Source organism: Mastigoproctus giganteus, chromosome 13, assembly GCF_048544385.1.
Source record: "Mastigoproctus giganteus isolate SK-2022 chromosome 13, ASM4854438v1, whole genome shotgun sequence".
NCBI classification, from domain to species: Eukaryota; Metazoa; Arthropoda; class Arachnida; order Uropygi; family Thelyphonidae; genus Mastigoproctus; species Mastigoproctus giganteus.
The window spans coordinates 51,200,148-51,217,442 of NC_143587.1; the positions used below are offsets into that span (position 1 = coordinate 51,200,148).

At 35.2% G+C, this 17,295-nt stretch overlaps 1 protein-coding gene across 1 annotated transcript in view; it reads left to right on the forward strand.

The window, feature by feature from the left end:
• The window catches only part of LOC150076040 (glycosyltransferase 8 domain-containing protein 1-like), a 48,394-nt gene that overhangs the window by 16,237 nt on the left and 14,862 nt on the right, over nt 1-17,295 (forward strand). Inside the window, exons 2-4 of the mRNA XM_090387242.1 lie at nt 3,868-3,978; nt 4,739-5,010; nt 12,792-12,879. Coding sequence (XP_090243368.1) covers nt 3,868-3,978; nt 4,739-5,010; nt 12,792-12,879 — 471 coding nt within the window. The remainder of the gene's footprint in view (nt 1-3,867; nt 3,979-4,738; nt 5,011-12,791; nt 12,880-17,295) is intronic.

Consider the following 17,295-nt stretch of genomic DNA (forward strand, 5'->3'; position numbering starts at 1 on the left):
CCTATGTAGTGATGCTGGAGTATGAACAGAATATTTATTTTTTCTGGCTGATGCAGAATACGTTTGCTGCAATGCATCCTTTGGCCATTCTAATACTAATATCCACTTGCAAAATTCTACTCTTCTGCTGTTGTCAATTTTGTGTATAGTGTATAGAGTACAAAGTAGGTGGACTGACCAACAGAGAGTTCCAATCTTAATCCTATTGAACATTAGCATTAGTAGAGGTATATGATGCAAGAAAGAAAGCTTATGCAGCATCAGCCAAAAAAAAAATAAACGCTCCCATTTCACCCCTCCATTCATTCCAAATACCTGTCCAGCTCAGCCTTAAATTTATTTAGGCTATCAACTTCCACAACAAAGGATGGAAGTCTGTTCCACCCAACCAACTACCTGCTGTCTAAAGGCAAACTTCCGCACATCTATCCTACATCTGTCTTTCCTCAATTTGAATTTATGCCCTCTCAGGTGATTATTTTGAGCAAAAGGAAGAATCCCATCGGCATTGAGCATGCTCAAACCATTCAAGGCTTTATACACCTCAGTCAGATCACCTCGCAGGTACCTAGTCTCCAGACACTGTAATTTGCAAAACTTAAGCCTTTCTTTGTAAGAGCAACCCTTTGTTCCATTCACTAATCTTGTTGCCCTTCTCTGTACTCGTCCCAACAGCTCTACATCCTTATTAAAATGAGGTCTCTAGGCTTGTATACAGTACTCAATGGCCTGACCATTGCCTTATACAAAGGGATAATCACATCCTTATCCCTGCTAGAAAAATTCCTGTATATCATTGACAAGACACCATGAGCTACTCTTGCAGACTGTCTGCACTGCTCAGAAAACTTCATATCTGCCTGCACAATTACCCCCAAGTCCTTTTCGTTCTCTACCACTGTCAGTGTAGTACCACAGAGTTGATATGTTACTCTGGGGTTACTGCTTCCCATATGTAGTACTTTACATTTGTCAATGTTAAACTTCATTTGCCACCTCTCAGCCCATCTGCTCAACTTTTCTAGATCCTGTTGCAGCAGCATACTGTCATTAGTGTCCTTAACAACCCTGCCAACCTTCATATTGTCTGCAAACTTGGACATTAAGCTTGATATACCATCATCAATATCATTTGTAAATACAGAAAACAACAATGGACCCAACACTTGAACCCTGAGGGACTCCACTAATAACATTAATCCACGATGAGCAGTGTCCATTGATTACCACTCTGTCTTCTCTCACTCAACCATCCCTTTATCCATAGCAGCAATTTGCCTCCAATGCTACACTGCTCCAATTTGTTCAGCAGTCTTCCATGTGCAACAGTATCAAAAGCCTTTCTAAGATCCACATATATGATATCACAGTTATTCCCTGCATCCAGTTCTTTTTGTGACTGCATCATAGTATCCAATCAAATTAGTCAGGCAAAACTTTCTCTTAACAAAACCATGCTGTGTCTGAGCTATAACTGAAGTCTTGTCTAGATGATCCTGCAATGCTTCTTTAACCAGTGCCTCCATTAATTTTCCTGGAACAGAAGTTAAACTAACAGATCTATAATTACTTGTGTCACCCTTTGATCCTCCTTTGTGAATTGAGGTCACATTTGTACATCTCCAGTCCATGGGTACCTCCCCTGAGTTCAGAGTTGCTCTCATAATTATGGCTAAGGGTTTTCTTACTTCCTTTGCTGCCTCCTTTAATATGACTGGATAGATCCCATCCACCCTGGGTGCCTTTTTTATGTTTATCTTCAACAATTTCTCCTCCACTTTCCTCTCAGTTATTACAAAATCATCTAGCTCACTGCCAGAGTTTAATTCACCTCTGGCATTCCTCTCCCTGAATAACTCCTCATGTGTGAATGTAGATTGAAAATGCTCATTTAGTTTGTTAGCCACCTGAGCAGGATCATCAACAGTTGAACCATCAATATCCAGTGGACCAATCTGATTCATCCCTTTCCTTCTAGAGTTTACATAGGTAAAGAACTTTTTACTGTTTTTCTTTGCATCCTTTGTCAAAGATTTCTCATAATCTGTGGGATGAACCAGAACATTGAATCAGGGCAAGACTAATTCATCCTATTTCTAATACACAGCTGGTGTTAATTTTGCAAGTGGAAGGGGGGTGAAAGTGGCAAAATATTCCTTTAGTGTACTGCTAAAATTAGTATAAAGTATAATCACCACTTACATGAAGACCAAAGGCGGGTCCTGTATGTTGCTAATTTTTGTAAGCAAGCAACCATTTTTCTAAATTGTTTAAAGGCGTTTGGTAACTTGTGATAATATAGCATATGTATTGCTAATGCTTACATTGTATATGTACATGTTTGGCCATTGTCTGAAATTATACCCTTCACAGTGTCTAGACAAACTACTGTATCTAGCACTGGTTATGTTCACTCCAGACTCTGTCTAGGATAAACGTAAATGGCTTTTGCTGGATTTGGTGTGTATTATAAGAATAACATGTTGGAAAATTTTACTGTGTGCTGATTGGTTACTAATTGACATATTTTACCTGCCCATTTATGTATAATCATATATTTCTAATTAAAAACGATTACAGATATACAGTTGATAATCAGCAGCATAGACATAAACAATTGCAATACACATACATTTAACTATATTTGTTGCTAAAATATAATTAAATATAAATAAATGTATTGTGTCTCATCTCATGTGCCATTTTCTTCTCACTAGAACGTAGCCATTAATAACTTATAATTTGTACATAGCATTGAACAAACTAAGTTTGCTACTCGAGATGCATTGATCTCATACTGTGGAGGCACTTCGTTACAAGTTACTATAGTATTGAATAGTGGCCAAAAAACAGCCAAAATTGGAGTATGGGAATGGCATACCTTATAAATAAATAGCAATATGCTTCTCCGTTGGGGCACCTCCGTAGCCTGGTGGGAAGGAGCAGCAGTGCGTGGTACACGCTTCTTGATTAGACCGGGGTTCGAGCCAGTCACCACCAAATACGGAGGATGCGGAAAGGTCAGGGAATGACCACCACATATCCCGGAGCAATATGACCTTAGTTGCTAATGCTCCTAAAAACCAAATAACAAACAAACAAGCCTCTCCGTCGGTGTTTATTTTCTTTAAAGTGCATAATGCAATAGTGAGGCAACTCATGCTGAAGTGCTTCCACAATTTGATAAGATCGATGTACTCAGTGGCAAACTTACTCAAAAGTTATTCAGTGCTGTGTATAAACTGAGGCTATGCCCTGCCTGTACAATCATATTTTGCAACTTTTTTTTTTGTAGCGTGAAGCCTTTTGCCTAAATTCATTGGATGTTTAAGCTTCTGCACCATTAAGCAACTTGCACATCATGGATATTTTCCACACTGATGAGCCCAAAAAAAAGAGCCAAAACTGCCATATGTGGAAATGACTTATATTTTAAATAAATACAAATATATTTCTCCATTGGTGTAGTTCTTTTTATTTAATGTATATAATGCATTACTGGGCCAACTCTTATATAGTTTCTCCATAATATGAGGTCAATGCATATAGCAAACTGAGGTGTCTCTACAGTGCAGTTGCAGTTTAAAGCTCCTATAGCAAGAGGTCTTTGCTTTAAATTCATTGAGCAATTTATGATTTTTAATGTGTTGAAATCTATGTTTACTGTGACTGTCATTTTTGTGCTTCTGTTTTTGCACTGGAAAAACAGAAACAACAGAAAATCACTAATTTATAATAGTGCTTTCAATCACACATTTTAACAATCAATATATGGTAAATGCTGCCATTTTTGTAGGTATTAGGCATTTAAGTATTTCTTTAGGTATTATATAAAGAATTGCAGAGGGTTTTTTTTATATTCTTTAGTAATCTCTTTCCTGCTTGTTGCATGCTGCTTTATTGGAACATACTACAGTTTATCCCTTATTTGGATACCAACTGAAATAATGCAGGTTCCAGAAGGAGGTAAAGCCATTCGTGAGTAGCTTTTTTTATATATATTCTGTTAAGAAATAGAAAAAAAAATTAAATTGTATACTGAATCTCTCTATAAAATTCAGCTCAGAATTTAATTTTCAACTTCCATTTGACCTAAGCCACTGTTTTGAAATAATGATATTGGAGGTCAGTTTTTAGCATAGGTCAATTTTCATCTTTGGCATTAGCAAAAATAGTTGCCTGTCTGAAATAATTTATATTAAAATTTTTTTTTTTGCTCTGGTTAAGTTAATATCATTGAATTGATTTTGTAATACTGCATCATGCTGCATTTATCCTGACTTTTGCTAAGGATGTTCAGCAATAGCTACTTAAATTGCTGTATATGTATTATTAAAAGAATGTCCAATATATTGTGCCAATTTGATTATTTAAAGAGTAATTTTTACAGGTTCAAGAAACAATTGTTCTTGTGGTTCTTTACAGAAATCTTGAATTAACATATTTTTATGACTTTACAGCCAGTATTGAGGTAAATTTCTCTTATTCTTCTACAGATATTGAAATCAACGTAGAATGTATTGAGCACCATAGCTCTGGTTTATACTATCAAATACATACCAATAAAATAATTTCTGAATGATTTGCAATATGACTTTCTTCTGAAGCAAAAAATAAATAAAATTGCATTTTGTTTCTGTTCATTTTATGTTCCTTGAAGGTTGTTCCACAAGCGGATATTACAGAAGATATATTTACGTTTTTAATTTTTCATAATTATTATTTTTTTTTTATTTAGGGCATGTATTTATGGCAAGTGATTTTGTTCAAGTTATGATTACTGCAGATGATTTTAGACTTGGTGGTACCATTACTACAATTAATAGTGTCATAAAGAACACTAATGTACCTGTTCATTTTTACATTGCTGCAAAAAACAGTTCGACATATCATTTGCAGAAATGGATAGAAGACACTGAATTAAGAACAATTTCATACGAGATCAAGACTTTCAAAAAAGAATGGCTTCCAGCAAAAATAATTAGTCAGGATCATTCTCAAGAAAATTATGTAAGTATCTATTACATTTTAATTATATAATTTAATAAAATTTATGAAAATTTTATTTATACATCTGAGATATAGTTGAAATTTTTGGAATTCTAGTTTCTTCATATTAGGATAGATATTGTTCAGAATCCTGCTTGTTTTAGAAAATAGTATATTACTTTGTTCATCATATTACTGAAATGGTGATTTTATTTTATTATTTTTTTTTTTTGCAGAAGTACTGAGAGATTTTTATTTGTCTATTATTCATAATAAAGTTTAAAATGAAAATTCACTAACCAAATATGTGGATTTTTTTATTGCATTTCCTGGGATTAGTCTTTTTCTCCTCTCTACTTAGTGGTGTGGTATCGTGTGCTAGTAAATGTTAAATTTAGTAAGTTTCAATTATAGTCTGTTACAGAACTATAATTTCAAGTTAATATTTCTGTAGCATTGACCTTTACTCCAGTTGATGTTTGCAACCATTTTATAGAGATAATAGTCATTTTCTTTACTGGAGAATGGCTAAATGGTACAAGGAAGCAGACAGTTTCTGCTTCTTTCATAAAAATAAAATAATTTTAACCCACTCATATTCCCTATTGCAAAAAAAAAAAAAAAAAAAGATTATCCAGTTGTGCCTTGAATTTCACAAAACCCTCTGCTTCAAACTTTGTTTTGTTTTGTTTTTTTTGGTTCAGTTTTCATGAAGAATTCACATCAACAGAATGATTTTTTTTTCTAAAGAAGAAAGGTGCAGATATGGACAATTTTTTGATGACAAAGGAAGTTAGCAATAGAATTAGCAAAGGCATATAATGCAAGAAAGCAAGCTTATACAGCATCAGCCAAAAAAAAAAAACCCTTCTCATTTCACCCATCAACTTGCTCCAAACGTTTGTCTAGTTCTGCCTTGAATCTATTTAAGCTATTAACTTCTACATTGACAGATAGAAGCCTGTTTCAGCAATCAACCTCCTGCTGGCTAAAGGCAAACTTCTGCACATCTATTCTACAACTGCCTTTCCTCAGTTTGAATTTATGTCCTCTCAGGTGATTATTCTGAGCAAGAGGAAGAATCCCATCAGCATTGAGCATGCTCAAACCATTCAAGACCTTATACACCTCAATCAGATCACCTCGCAGGTGCCTACTCTTCAGACACTGTAATTTGCAAAACTTAAGCCTTTCTTCATAAGAGCACACCTTTGTTCCATTCACTAATCTTGTTGCCCTTCTCTTTACTCGTTCCAGCAGCTCTATATCCTTCTTAAAATGAGGCCTCCAGACCTGTATACAGTACTCAAGGTGTGGCCTGACCATTGCCTTATACAAGGGGATTTTTCTAGCAGGGATATCACCTCCTTATCCCTGCTAGAAAAGTTCCTGTATATCATTGACAAGACTCCATGAACTGCTCTTGCAAGCCATCTGCACTGCTCAGAAAACTTCATATCTGACTGCACAATTACCGCAAGGTCCTTTTCGTTCTCTACCACCGTCAGTGTCGTACCACACAGTTGATACATTACTTTGGGATTACTATTTCCCATATGCAGTACTTGACATTTGTCAATGTTAAACTTCAGTTGCCCCCTCTCGGCCCATCTGCTCAACTTTTCTAGATCCTGTTGCAGTAACGTTCTGTCATTAGTAGGCGCCTCCGTAGCTTGGTGGGAAGGAGCAGCAGTGTGTAGCACACGCTTCTTGATTAGACCTGGGTTCGAGCCTGTCACCACCAAATACGGAGGTTGCGGAAAGGTCAGGGAATGACCACCACATATTCTCGGAGCAATATGGCCTTAGTTGCTAATGCTCCTAAAAAAAAAAAAAAAAAAAAACACACAACAACTGTCATTAGTGTCACTAAGTTCCTAGTTTGTGTTTACTTTCTTCATGTCAGCAGATCAGCTTATGGGTAGGAAATGGGGATTTTTGCACAATTTGTGCAAAAATGTAGGACCATCTAGACAGGAGTGCAGTTTTACTGCCGTCACAGCATGGCTTTGTTAAGGGAAGATCTTGACTGACCAATTTGATTGGATACTACGATGCAGTAACAAAGGAACTAGATGCAAAGGATGTCAGGAAAGCTTTTGATACTGTTGCACACTGCTGAACAAATTGGAGCAGTGTGGAAGATGACAGAGAGTGGTTATCAGTGGACACTGCTCTTTGTAGACTAATGTTATCAGTGGAGTTCCCCAGCTGTCAGTGTTGGTGATTAGTTGTTTTCTGTGTTTATTAATGATATTGATGAAGGGGTATCAGGCTTAATGTTTGAGTTTGCAGATGATAACAAAGGTTGGCAGTGTGGTTAATGACAGTAATCAAGGTATGCTACTGCAACAGGATCTAGAAAAGTTGGGCAGATGGGCTGAGAGGTTATGACTGAAGTTTAACATAGACACATGCAAAGCACTGCATATGGGTAGCAGTAATCCCACATTATGGGAGAACTAAAATGGTCTTGGGCAGGACACATAGCTCGAAGACATGATGACAGATGGACTAAGAAAATAACAGAATGGTACCCAAGAGGAGCTAGAAGAAAACCTGGAAGACAAAGGCGGAGATGGATAGATGAAATTCATGAGTTTTTGGGTAGTAAATGGATGGCCAGTGCTCAAAACAGAAGGAACTGGAAAGTTGCTGGAGAGGCCTTCATCCTGCAGTGGATTGAAAATGGCTGATGATGATGAATCCCACATTAACCATACAAACTGTGGATATCTTCTGGAACAGGTGTAGAGAAGGGCAGCAGGGTTGGTAAGGGGAACAAAAGGGTGTGCTTATCAAGGAAGGCTTCAGTTCTGAAAATTGCAGCATTTGGAGAACAGGCACCTACAAGGTGATATGATTGAGGTATGTAAGGCTTTGAATAGATTGAGCAAGCTCAATGCTTGATGGCATTCTTCCTTTTGCTCAGACTATGCACAATGGTCATAAATTCAAATTGATGGATGGTTGCAGAATGGATGTGCAGAAATTTGCCTTCAGCCAATGGGTAGTTGATTGTTGGAACAAACTTCCATCTGTTGTTGTGGAGGTGGGTGTTTTTAATAAATTCAAGGAAGAACTAGGCAAACTGTTGGAGTGGATAGACAAGTGATGTGAGGAGTTGTGGTTTTTTTTTTTTTTTTGGCTGATGCTGTATATGCTTGCTTTCTTACATTGTTTGGCACTACTAATACTAAATGCAGCATGACATAAAGAAGCAATGCATTCTTGCTTGCTTTCTATTATAAATATAAGAATTTATCAAAAAAAAAAAAAAAAAAGTAGACTTTCAGAGTCAGCTTTTTTTGAACAACTGTTATACCATTTTCTTGACATTTTTTAAACCTGGTATATTTGTAAGAACTGTCTTTAAAAAAAAATGTAGAAGTAAAGAAGTTAAATTACATTAAAATTATGGAATATGCCAGCATATACACGCTGGCATATTCCATGATAACATGTATGGGATGAAAGAAAAATTTGTTGAATTTGTTTTAATATCATTTATTATAACACAATAAATCCATTGTATGATTAACTGTAAATACATGTTTCACCCCCACCCCCCATATCATTTTATGATGGGGAAACGTTTTGTTGAATTTAGGGGCCATTCACACATACACATTACTTAGTGCAGAGCTTGGAAGGAATGAGTTTATATGTACTTGTTCCTTTGAATTAGGTGAATTTCAGGTGAATTTTTAAAAGTCGAACACATTTACATATTTACAAAGAAAATATTTTGGAAACAGTTCCTTTCTGCCATGTGTGTGAATGGCTATGTTTTTCATCTGTGAAGTTTCTTTGCTGATTTTCTTTTGGGAAAACTTTCCAGAAAAGCTTAATTTCATTTAGTATTAGTATCAGCCATATAGTGTAAGGAAGCCCAGGCTTTTACTGAGAGAGAGAGAGAGAGAGAGAGAGAGAGCACACTAGATCCACCTATAGATGACAAAATTAGAACTGCCAGTTTCCTCTATAGATGAAATATAATTGGAATTAGCAAATTTTTTTATCATTTTGAACATCTCCCCACTGTAATACTTGGTAACACCAGCACTGATCACTTCTCCATTATTATTATTCTCCTTAGGGAACATGTAAAAATGCATGTAACCTGTCATAAAAGTGATAGGTTATAAGCTGGTCTAATTATAATGTCTCTAAGGAATGACGTACATTAATCCCTTCGCCTTAAGCTTTTCAGAATTATTGGTAACTCAGCACAACTTCTATACTTGCGCACTATATAATATACCCTCAATACTCAGGTGACTCAACATACCTGAAGAATACTTCTTTCAGCAGATATGAAATGTTTGTTAGCATTGGCATTAGTAGAGGCATGTGATGCAAGAAAGCAAGCTTATGCAGCATCAGCCAAAAAAAAAAAAAAAAAAACTTCCATTTCACCCCTCCGTTCGTTCGAAATACCTGTCCAGCTGAGCCTTAAATTTATTTAGGCTATCAACTTCCACAACAAGGAATGGAAGTCTGTTCCACCAACCAACTACCCGCTGGCTGAAGGCAAATTTCCACACATCTATCCTACATCTGTCTTTCCTCAATCTGAATTTATGCCCTCTCAGGTGATTATTCTGAGCAAGAAGAAGAATCCCATCGGCATTGAGCATGCTCAAACCATTCAAGGCTTTATACACCTCTATCAGATCACCTCACCGGTGCCTAGTCTCCAGACACTGTAATTTGCAAAACTTAAGCCTTTCTTCGTAAGAGCAACCCTTTGTTCCATTCACTTAACTTGTTGCCCTTTTCTGTACTCGTTCCAGCAGCTCTACATCCTTCTTGAAATGAGGCCTCCAGACCTGTATTCAGTACTCTAGGTGTGGCCTGACCATTGCCTTATACAAGGGAATAATCACCTCCTTATTCCTGCTGGAAAAATTCCTGTATATCATTGACAAGACATCATGAGCTATTCTGGCAGCCCGTCTGCACTGCTCAGAGAACTTCATATCTGCCTGCACAATTACCCCCAGGTCCTTTTCATTCTCTATCACTGTCAGTGCAGTACCACAGAGTTGATACATTGCTCTGGGGTTGCTGTTTCCCATATGTAGTACTTTACATTTGTCAATGTTAAACTTCATTTTCCACTGCTCAGCCCATCTGCTCAACCTTTCCAGATCCTGTTGCAGCAGCATAGTGTCAGTAGTGTCCTTAACAACCCTGCCAACCTTTGTATTGTCTGCAAACTTGGACATTAAGCTTGATATACCATCATCAATATCATTTATAAAGTCAGAAAACAATAATGGACCCAACACTGAACCCTGAGGGATTCCGCTAATAACATTAGTCCACGATGAGCAGTGTCCATTGATTACCACTCTCTGTCTTCTCCCCCTCAACCATCCCTTTTTCCATAGCAGCAATTTGCCTCCAATGCCACACTGCTCCAATTTGTTCAGCAGCCTTCCATGTGCAACAGTATCAAAAGCCTTTCTAAGATCCAAATGTATAATATCACAGTTATTCCCTGCATCCAGTTCTTTTTGTGACTGCATCATAGTATCCAATCAAATTAGTCAGGCAAAACTTTCTCTTAACAAAACCATGCTGTGTCCGAGCTATAACTGAAGTTTTGTCTAGATGATCCTGCAGTGCCTCCTTAATCAGTGTCTCCATTAATTTTCCTGGAACAGAAGTTAAACTCACCGGTCTATAATTACTTGTGTCAACCTTTGATCCTTCTTTGTGAATTGGGGTCACATTTGCATATCTCCAGTCTATGGGTACCTCCCCTGAGTCCAAGGAAGCTCTCATAATTATGGCTAAGAGGGTTTGCTTACTTCCTTTACTGCCTTCTTTAATATAACTGGATAGATCATATCTACCTAAAGTGCTTTCTTGTGTTTATCTTCAACAATTTCTCCTCCACTTTACTCTCAGTTATTACAAGATTCTCTAGCTTACTGGCAGAGTTGAATACACCTCTGGCATTCTCCTCGCTGAATAACTCCTCGTGTGAATGTCGATGCAAAATATTCATTTAGTTTGTTAGCTACCTGAGCAGGATCATGAAGTTGAACCATCGATATCAAGTGGACCAATCTGATTCATCCCCTTCCTTCTAGAGTTACATAAGTAAAGAACTCTTTCCTGTTTTTCTTTGCATCCTTTGCCAAAGATTTCTCATAATCTGCCTTCACCTGCCTAACCTCCTTTGTAACTTGGGTACAGACCAGCTTATATCTGTCATAGGCTTCTCTGCCACATGTTAATTTATATGTATCCCATGCATTTTTTTTCTCCCATATGTCTCATTAGTTCATCTGACATCCATTTAGGCCTGAACCTTGAACAATATTTCTTAGTTGGTATGTAAAGCCTAGATAAGTTCTTTGAATGCTTCCCATTTTGAGTTTGCTGTTGGTAACATCACGAGTTGGTCCCACTGTATAGAATTTTAAATACTGTCTCAGACCACCTTTACGAAAGCAAAAACCCTTCCCTTTACCCTTACCTCTTTGAGTAAATCCCACTTCAGCACACTGTGATCACTGCCTCCTAGTGGTTCATTTATCTGCAGATTCTTGATGCATAAAGAATCACTACTGATAATCAGATCAAGAGTATTACTCCCTCTAGTTGCCTCTCGAACATGCTGCTGTAGAAAACAATCATTCAATAAATCCACAAAAGCCTTGCTAGCGTGTGAGTGACCAACCCACAAATTCCAGTCAATATCTGGGGAATTAAAATCGCCCATTATAAGACTCTGATTTACTGGCCCACTCTATTTCCCTGTACAGTTTCTTATTATACTCATCAGAGTCATTAAGCCTATAGCACACTCCTACTCTCAATTTTGATTTCCCAATGCTTATGTCACACCAAACTGACTCGACACTGCACTGTCCAGTGATGTCGACTGGCTTCACTTCCTTGGATTTTGTGTGTTTGTTAACTAATACCATAACCCCTCCTCCCTTTCTATCCTGTCTATCCTTTCTATACACATTATACTCCCCAAATTCCAGTTCTGCATTCCTTATATCTGTGTGACACCACGTCTTTGATATCCCAACAATATCTGCCTTTGATGTTTTGCGCAATACCTCAAATTCATCAAATTTATTTACCAAACTCCTAGCATTGGTGTACACGGAAGTATACATGCACCTGTTCCTATTCTTAGCTACCCTAACACAACCCATGTGTTTACTTGTACCGCAATGACTCCCAGCAATCTCTGAAATATCCTGCATTTTGTTTTCCAGGCTGCTGCTCATTCCAATAGAAGCAGTGCAAGAATCACTTTCACCTCTGCCAGTGGCTACTGTTAATCTATTAGTTCTTGTATCCCCCCAAGCTAGCAGTTTTCCAACCCATGTTGTTGAAATGTTCTCTCAGCAAACATTTCATATCTGCTGAAAGAAGTAGATATGAAATGTTTGTTGAAATGTTCTCTCAGTGCCTTCTTTCAACATTATACACCGACCTGGCCTTTTATGCTAGTAATTTGTCATATAATTTATTATAACATAATTTAGTTACATTACTTTTATATCTGAGTTATATTGTTAATAATAGGCTGTCATGCTAATTTTCTCAGTTGTATAAATTAATTGGCCTCTGAATTGAATATATAATCATAGTTAGTCTGAGTCTGTTTAACCAGGTAATATTTATAACATAAATATTTAATACTTTAATACTTATAATGTTGTAATGAGAGAGAATATATAGCTGTCTTATTTTTCTTGGAAATATCACACTGCATTTTGTTTGAAATTTTTTGCATATGAATCCTGGTTTTCTTTTATATGTAGCTCATTTATGCAAGGATGTTTGTTTCTAAACTGTTTCCTCAAATCAAAGGACGACTTATATATTTGGATGATGATGTTATTGTTCAAGGTAATTTGCTATTGATTAAATATTGAATCAATAAATATAGATATATGTTTATTATAAAAATGAAGTATATTAAAGTAGTTCCCATTTGCCAACATTATTTGAATAGTTGCATTTATTTGGCATCATTATATTCACAAAATTTTTATTTATGTATTTTTTTTTTATTTTTAGCAGACTAATGTTCTCTGTTTGGAATCTGAAAATTCTCACATGTAAAAGACCAGTGAAATTTAATGTATGAATTTATTTTTTTGTGAAACAGAAAAATACATCTTAATTTTAGACTCCTGCCACAGCTGACTAATATCCTAATAACACTTGCAATGATGTGAAAAGGGGTGTTAGAATAAAAGTTCCGAGTTGTATCAGAATCTGTAGGTTTCTTGTATAGAAACTTATTGAGAGAGCACATTAGTATTAATATTATTGAGAAATCTTGTATAGAAACTTAGATGTCTGGTACTTTTTGAGAAAAAGGAGTTTCTGAGGTTTCAATTTTCTCACCAAATGCAAACTGTTCAAATGATGTTGGTTTTTTGTGTGCTTGGTTCTTTCATTTTCCTTCTGCTAAAATAAACAGAAGAAGGAAGAAAGCAGCCAAATGGATCACATCATCCATATATCTTAATGAAATATTGGGCTATTGCTGGAATAATTGAGGAATTTTTCATAGAACCTGTATATTTCAAAATCTCTGCAAGTGATGGGAAGTAGAGATTAATGAAACATTTCCCCATTATTTTTCTGTTTCACAAAAAAAGAAATTCATACATTAAATTTAACCAAACTTTTATAGGCGAAATGAGGTTTTCCTACAGCAAGTTCCACAAGCTCAAGAATGTTGTGGGGAGGGGAAATTAATTATTTTCTTGGATATCTGTATAATCAGCCCTTATGACTTTAGTACATGCCTCTTGTATATTAAAGTGGTCTAGAGCTGTGTAATTTCATCACATTACATGTGTGAATCAGGTGGGGAACCATTTTGAACATCAGTGATTATTTTGGTTTTGTTAATGATAGTATGTATTATGAAATTCTTTTATCTTTTGACATAAATTTGTTAACTAGATTTTTTTTTTATGTGATTTGCTTTTTTTTTGTGTATTGGATCATCTCATTTTTCTTTTTGGTAAAATAAACAATTTTTTTTAGTTTATTTTACCAAAAGAAAAATGTCATTTTGGAAGCTTAAACTGGAATGTAAACTGCTCTGAAAGGTGGCGCCTCCATAGCCAGGTGGGCAGGAGCAGCAGTGCATAGCACACGCTTCTTGATTAGACCGGGGTTCGAGCCCGTGCCCACCAAATACGGAGGATGCGGAAAGGTCAGGGAATGACCACCACATATCCCCCGAGCAATATGGCCTTAGTTGCTAATGCTCCTAAAAACCAAATAACAAACAAACAGCTCTGAAAGGTTGGTCACTTCTACTTGTGTTTATAATTGTTAATCTACACATTTGTGCCAATTGAATTTAATATTTTATAGACATTTGCAAAAATAGCAAATCAAAAAAAAAAAAAAATGAAATTTCAGTTTAAAAGTCTAAAAATGTTAAAAATAATAGGTAAAAGCTATGTGAAGTAGAAATTTAAAATGTACTCATATGTGAGGCACAATGGATGCACACAGTGTGTTTCTTATGTGGTCTGTTGATTGCCATCATTACATGTGTGTGTTATATCCTTGAAAATTTAACCACTTTAGCTGGATAACCACTTTATAGCTTATGTTTCAAAAAATGGGAAACTGGCTTTTGAGAATTGTTACATTTATTTATTTATGTGTCATAATAACTTGTCTTTACAGCCCAATACAAACTAAATTTAGCACATATATGAGGGGTATTGGGGTACCTTGACGGTAGTATTTTTGTTTCAGCATGCATTCTTGGAATAAGATGGTCACCTACTAAAATTATAATTATAATCCATTTAAACTGTTCTGTCTAATCTAAACCAGATTTTTAGTATTTTTTGAATGGGATCCTAGGATGCATTTTTTATCCTAGGATCCCATTCATAATATATGAAATTGCCAAATTTTATAGCAGATTTAGTTTACTTTCATGGTAAAACACATTAATGATGTTCTTACACTAATAGTACAAGTGCATCTTTATACACAAATAATACATATTTTTTAAATACCATTACCAGAGCTTTTTAGTTAACTTTATAAACTGTTTTGGAATTGTAGTATCAACTCCTTTTAGCATTTATTTTGTGATAATGTGCCATCACTTGTTTGTAAAGTTCTGCTGATGAATGTTTAATTGCTCTACAGTTAGGGAAACAGTAATCGCTGAAATGGCATGCATGATAAATAAATAGCAATCTTCTTCTCTTTAAGGGAGTATAGTGCTAGTTATTTGTAGTGTATGACTGGGCAGCTTCTAATCTCAAGTTTAGAAGCACATTTCTGCACATTGCATAGTATTGAGGTCAATTAAAACTTAGTTTGTTATCATGATAGTATACCTTAATAGGGCATTTGCACTTATTGATGATTAGAATCTAACAGCAAATGCCCTATTAAGGTATACTATCATGATAACAAACTAAGTTTTAATTGACCTCAATACTATGCAATGTGCAGAAATGTGCTTCTAAACTTGAGATTAGAAGCTGCCCAGTCATACACTACAAATAACTAGCATGAAATTCTTTACAAATAACTAGCATGAAATTCAGTAGTCTTTACTTAATGTCTTCAGATATTTTACTTCTAAATACACTTACAGTCAAAAATGCAGCAGTGCATCACCAATTGTAGGTCTGTTATTTGTGGAAAAGATTTTGCATCTTAAGTATTGCTGACTGAAGACCAGCTGTTTAGTTTTGAACAATTTTTCTTTGAGAATTATTGCAGAATTAGAGCTAATGTTAGTATTCATTGTAAATATGCTGAAATTGCTATAACACATATACAAAGCAAAAAATATACAATACTTGTGAATAATTATACTTTTCTGTGTGTTGTAAAGTGTCATTTTATTTTGCATACAGTACACCTCTATTTTTCAGCTATTTATAAACTATGCATCCTACAGAAAGTTGTCTTTTTAACAATTGGACTTTTATGAGTTTTCAGGGATTTAATTTAAGTGGTTAAATCAAATTGAATATGCATTCAACTGTAAATATTTACAAGGCTTTGCTAATGGCACTATGCTTTCTTACTCTTACCAGAATGAATTGTATTTCTAAAACAAATAAATATATGGCTGATTAATATAGAGTGGTGCACAAAAATTTATAGCAATTAAAAAAAAATCTGAGTCTGTATTGAAGTTAATAGGTATATATAGAACCTTAGTTGATTTAGCAGCTCATGAATTTTCTGTCTGTTGCAGGTAAATTAAAGATAAGTCTTATTAGTTTACACAAGAATAGAGTTCATCATATAGATCTTAGAAAGTAAATGTCTAGTACATGTGAAATTGGGCATTTCAAAGGTTTCAGGACTGAATGCCATCCACAACTACAAAAGTTAAAAAAGAAGTCAAGAAAATTTCAAGAAATAGGAATTGTCTTAAATTTAATGAAGGAAATAGTGGTCATACAACAAGCTATATTGACAGAAGCAGTTGACAAGGGGTAAGGATTGTAATCAGAAACAGTCTCAGAAAATCAAAGAACTAATTCCTGGGATTAATACTACAGTATATTTTTAACAGAATTTTGCTTTCTGATAAGTTAAGGAATATGAAAGAATTTGGTGGCAACATACTAACTCACTGTTTTAACCCACTGGCAGGCACTTGAAATTGGATATAATATATTACCAACTGGTGATGCATGCCATATTTGCCTGAATATAAGCCCATACCCCAAAAATTTTATGGTCTTGAAATGAAAAAAAATATTTTATCCATTTATATAATTTTTGAATATAAATGCACACATGCAACACTAATCCTGCTTTCACTTCAAGATTGAGCTAACTGTGCAAATGAATTAGAAACTAGTAGTGTCCTGAGTAAATAATAATAATAATAAAAAACCAACCTAATTCTCTGTAGGAAGAAAATAAAATCACTGTTTCCATCATTGCCATTACATATTTAGTAGCATGTTGAATTTAGTACATGCTTTGGTATGTATCAAAATAGCTGGAAAAATTAGCTGCTGTGTCATCTAAAGTCTTCTGTTTGTAAACATTGTTTGGACATGGCAGTACATTTTCTAATGAAATGTGCCATAGAAAATGCTGTTATGAACCACAGTTTTCATGCTTAACTACAGTAAAAATGTGTCATTATTTTAAATCATATTAAATTGAAAAGAGGTGAAAAATTTTAAAATGCTATCAATTATAGATGCACTTAATTATAATTAAGCAATTGCTATACTGTTAATTGAGTATTATAGATGCACTTAATTATAATTAAGCTATTGCTATACTGTTAAT